The 2,768-nt window shown below is 51.2% G+C and overlaps 1 protein-coding gene across 1 annotated transcript; it reads right to left on the reverse strand.

Moving 5' to 3' along the window:
• Positions 1–2,009: 2,009 nt before the first annotated feature.
• LOC118736608 lies at positions 2,010–2,761 on the reverse strand (the record flags this gene model as incomplete). Its single annotated transcript, XM_036466659.1, is given in 1 exon segment — positions 2,010–2,761. A coding segment is annotated over 1 exon segment (653 nt), but the record flags the coding sequence as incomplete, so codon positions are not given.
• Positions 2,762–2,768: the final 7 nt, after the last annotated feature.

The following is a 2,768-nucleotide window of genomic DNA, read 5'->3' on the forward strand; positions in this document are numbered from 1 at the left end:
TACCTATGTGCAGTTGTAAGACGTATGCTAGGGTGATGTTGAATATGTTATTGTGGCGTAGGCAAAGCTACGTTACAGTCCCCCTCCCACTTCGGCGGACGACAAGTTGCGGTATTCTAGAGTTTTGGCCTGAGGCCTGCACTACCTTAGGGCCAGCCTTAGGTATTATTTACCAGAGTACGTTGTACCCTGGCTCGGTCGGTGTGTGTGGGGGCGGTCTTTTTTTTATTGATTATTATTCATTATTATTATCTAACATTATTATTTTTTTTTTTTTTTTTTGTTGTAATAGGTATATGTGTGTATAATGATATGAGATTGTAATACATGTGCTCATAAATAGGTACAAAGTTAGATTTTTTTTTTGTGTGAATACAAGTATTAGCAAAAAAAAAGAGGAAAACGTGGTTTGTGTTGGTTGGTGGTGGTTTAATCTATATATTCCATGACCTTGGTCCTCCTCTTTGACCGGACGATGGCGTAGTTCGCATCTATCTGTGTGGCGAGCATGCGGTACCCTTTCCACTGAAATCGGCATCGCTCTTTATTGTTTCTCGGTCGTCTTAGCCGCAGCTTTTTGAATGGGTCGAATGTGTCCCCGGTGGCCGTTTCGTCGTTCGTTGTGGCCGGGTCCGCTTTGGATGGTGTTTCGGTGACCCTTGGTTCGGGGGTGATCTCCTGGGCTGGGTTTGTGGTTGCCACGGCTGGCTCGGTGGTGTTGGCGGCTGTTGTCGCCGCGTCGACTGGGCACTCTGACATGGCGACGCGGCGACCCATTTTTGGGGACGATCGTGGAGATATATTTTGTCTCCTTCAACTGATCCAAGATCGCTCCAATCTAGGGTAACGGGTATGCGTCTGGTTCGCTGGCGGCATTGAGCTGGCGGTAATCGATACACATGCGCCAACTTCTTTGCTTTTTCCGAACTAAGACGATGGGGGAGCTGTATGCGCTTTTGGATGGTTCGATCCTTTCCCCCGCAAGGAGCTCGTCCACTTCGGCGTTTATCACCTGCTGCATGGCAGGGTTGTGTGGGTAATAGCGTTGTTTCAGTGGGCCATGATGCCGGAGTGTGATCTCGTGTTCGGCGGCGGTGCTGGGCCCGGTGATTTTGGAGAATCGCTCTCTGTGAGTTTCCAAAAAAATCGGCTAGTGTTTTATTTTGTTCCTCGTTCAAGTGTGCCCTTTCAATTAGGCTGCATAGCGCGTGTGTAGTATCGAGTCTCGGCGGTGGGGCGGGAGCTAGTGGCTGGTTGTCTAGTGACACGACGATGCCACGCTTTGCCAGGAAATCCATTCCCAATATCATTTTTTCAGCCAGATTGGGGATGACGGCCACCAGTGTGTTGCTTGGTCGTTGTATTTAATTTGGACAGGATAGGTATGGGTGCTTGCGACGCACGTTTGGTCGGCTAGCTGCACGTTTCGTTTGTTAGGATGTGGCTGAATATTGCGCTGTTCCAATTGCTTGCGTAGATATCCGTTGATGTATGTTAAGGTGGCTCCAGTGTCGATTAGGGCTCGGATGTTCATGCCTTCGACCAGGACGTTCGCATAGAAGCGGCCATCGGGGCCTTGCCAGCCTGGTTGAGACGTGGTTGGTTGATCGGTGGGTGACTTTAAGATGGCTGTCCTCTCCTCGTGACACGGGCAATTCCTGGAGAGGGTTCCATCTCGTCCGCATCGTGAGCAGAATAGTCGCCTCCGACCTCTACACTGGAATCGGCGGTGTCCGCGCTTTTTGCACCTCCAGCAGGTGTTCTTCGCATCGTATCGTTCGAGTGGAGTGGATAGGCAGTGTGCTGCTTGCCTGGTTTGCCTGGCCTCCTCGCTTTTGAGCAGCTCATATTCGTCGGTGAGTTCCATTAATTCTTCGATAGTATGGAACTCGCCCCGTTTTATGAATAATGGGTACTCCACTCGCAAGCCTTCGTAGATGCGCTCCAATTGGTCGTCGCTGCACATCGTTGGGTGCTGTCGGATCAGCGTTTGGAGGGCTAGGATGTAATCCTTGGCCTTCTCTCGGCTCTGCTGTCTCCGCTGGCAAATAGCGTCTTCCAGCTGACTGACGTGTCGACGGGGAAGGAAGAATCGCTCAACTTCGGTGCGGAATATAGCCCAGGTGGTTATGTGTGGCCTTCGGACGCGGAACCATTGTAGTGCTCTGCCGCGGAGTATTTCGGATAAGGTTGGGAGGAGTTGGTCTGGCGTGATTTGGTAGCATTCCGCCAGCTCCTCAATCCTCTCCAAGAAGTCGTGCAGAGTGTCGCCACCGGAGTAGTGAACATCCCAACGGCGGACGGTGCTCACTACCTCGGCGCTGCTGATATGGTCTCGTTTCTGGGCGGTTGGCTTTGCCCCCTCGGTGTGCAAGAGAGAGTCACCAAGCTTAATTGCCGGAGTTAGTTCGTGTGGTGATTTCACCATGCTAGCGTCATCGGCAGCGATCTCCATCTCCAGTTCTCTGAGCAGGTTTTCGGTTGATTTCCGGTTTCTCTTTGCCCTGACGAAGTTACTGAGAGTGCTGCGCAGATCGGCGACGGTGCTCCCTTCAACGGGTATATGATGCCTCTTGCATTCTTCCACCAATCTCTCTTTCTTCAATAGATATATCCAGCCAAGAGAGTCAGTGTTTAGTGTGGTGGTATCATTTTCGCTCATCCGTGTGTCATTTACTTGTCGTGGTGTGTTCGATGAACCCGCTTCCGCAGTGTTGGTGCTTGTTGAGGTTTTTGCACATGCGCCTGCAGAGCTGGGTCCCTGCTCG

This window comes from Rhagoletis pomonella, unplaced genomic scaffold (assembly GCF_013731165.1).
Source record: "Rhagoletis pomonella isolate Grant_MI unplaced genomic scaffold, Rhpom_1.0 Rhpom_scaffold_00003, whole genome shotgun sequence".
In the NCBI taxonomy this organism is placed as follows: Eukaryota; Metazoa; Arthropoda; class Insecta; order Diptera; family Tephritidae; genus Rhagoletis; species Rhagoletis pomonella.